General features: G+C 52.2%; 1 protein-coding gene across 1 annotated transcript in view; it reads left to right on the top strand.

Annotated features, from left to right (window-relative positions):
- The first annotated feature begins 373 nt into the window (after nt 1–373).
- Uhmk1 (U2AF homology motif kinase 1) overlaps nt 374–1,553 on the top strand; it is a 20,720-nt gene continuing 19,540 nt past the window's right edge. The window contains exon 1 of the mRNA XM_005348774.2: nt 374–805. Coding sequence (XP_005348831.1) covers nt 538–805 — 268 coding nt within the window. The 5' untranslated portion in view covers nt 374–537. The remainder of the gene's footprint in view (nt 806–1,553) is intronic.

Here is a 1,553-nt window from a genome sequence, read left to right as displayed (position 1 = left end):
CAGCTCACAAACACCTGTATCTCCAGCACCAGAGATGATATCTTCTGCCTTCTCGCACACATGTGGCATAAACACACAAACTTATAAATCTCAATGTAATAAATCTTCACAAATAAAATAAATAAAACCAAAAAAATATTGACGTATGTGTTGCTGGGTACTGGACCCACGGCCTTCCTTGTGTATGCTAGGCAAGTACTCGACTACTGCACTACACTCCCAGGACAAATAATTAAGTTTAGTATCTCACAGTCATTTTTTTGCGAAACAAATTAGCTTTTTCCCCCGTGGAGGCCCCGCCCCTCCTAGGCCCGCCTCCTTTAGCAACTAGGATTGGCTTTTCACCCATTTCCGGTAGTTGGGCCTGAGCGCACTCCCGCTTCCGGTGTCATGGCGGCCTGAGGTCCCGGGAGTCGGTACGGCCTCTGCGAGCCCCTCCCTGCGGAGCGGCGGGTCCGGGCGGGGATGTGACGGCGGGAGCCGCGGGCCTGCCTGGCGCGTCGTGTCGGCTCGCGTGTCCTCGCCCCAGCCTGTACCATGGCGGGGTCCGGCTGCGCCTGGGGCGCCGAGCCGCCGCGCTTCCTGGAGGCCTTCGGGCGGCTGTGGCAGGTACAGAGCCGCCTGGGCAGCGGCTCGTCGGCTTCGGTGTACCGGGTGCGCTGCTGCGGCAACCCGGGCTCGCCCCCCGGAGCCCTCAAGCAGTTCCTGCCTCCGGGAACCACCGGGGCTGCGGCATCAGCCGCGGAGTATGGTTTCCGCAAAGAGAGGGCAGCGCTGGAGCAGTTGCAGGGTCACAGGAACATCGGTAATTGTGACTGTCTCCCGTCTCTTGCCCAGGTCCCGCTCACAGCATACCTGTCCTCAGCGCCGCCCTCGCCCCTCCGGCCCTTGGTCCTTTTAGATGGGAGGAGAGGATTGGGCCTCACTGGTTATCGCCCGCTGCAGGTCCCTTTTCCCTCCGCCTTTCCTTTGCAGCGCTCTGAGGTATGGTGGAGGTGATTATCACATAGCAGCGCTTCGGTTTTCAGCCTATACTTAGTAGCATATAGAGAAATGCCTTCGGCAGTGAAAGGCATTCCTTTGCTAGGTTGTCATGTCTTGAGTGGAAATTTTTGCATCTTTTCCTTCCAATAGAAAATGGAAAATATCCTAGGGCTGTGGCATCCAGTGACATCAGTGACAGCTTATGACATACTAGCAACTCAAATGCTACATATTTAGTGTGGATTTGGGAGAGGGGATATCGTATTACCTACAAGTTGTGGAAGAGTGAAATTTAGGAGCTCTGCATTTGCTCCAGTAAGACTTTCGTGACTCAGATATTTAGAATGCAAGCTTGTATTGGTTATACATCGTGTTATACAGAATCCATGGATAAATTGAAGACCTTTTTATAATACATCTTTGTTGGCAGAAGAATTTTCGGATACTAGTGTTTTTCTTTTGTTAAGCTTGCTAAGTGGAGTATCACCATAACCTTGATGTTTGTCAGGGAAAATTCGTGCAAGCCTCCTTACTTGTTGAATCCCTGCGAGATTACATTAAAATGTTAT

Source organism: Microtus ochrogaster, chromosome 6 (genome assembly GCF_000317375.1).
Source record: "Microtus ochrogaster isolate Prairie Vole_2 chromosome 6, MicOch1.0, whole genome shotgun sequence".
Lineage (NCBI taxonomy): Eukaryota > Metazoa > Chordata > Mammalia > Rodentia > Cricetidae > Microtus > Microtus ochrogaster.
Note: the sequence above shows the minus strand (reverse complement) of the source record. Positions and strands in the feature narration are given on the sequence as shown.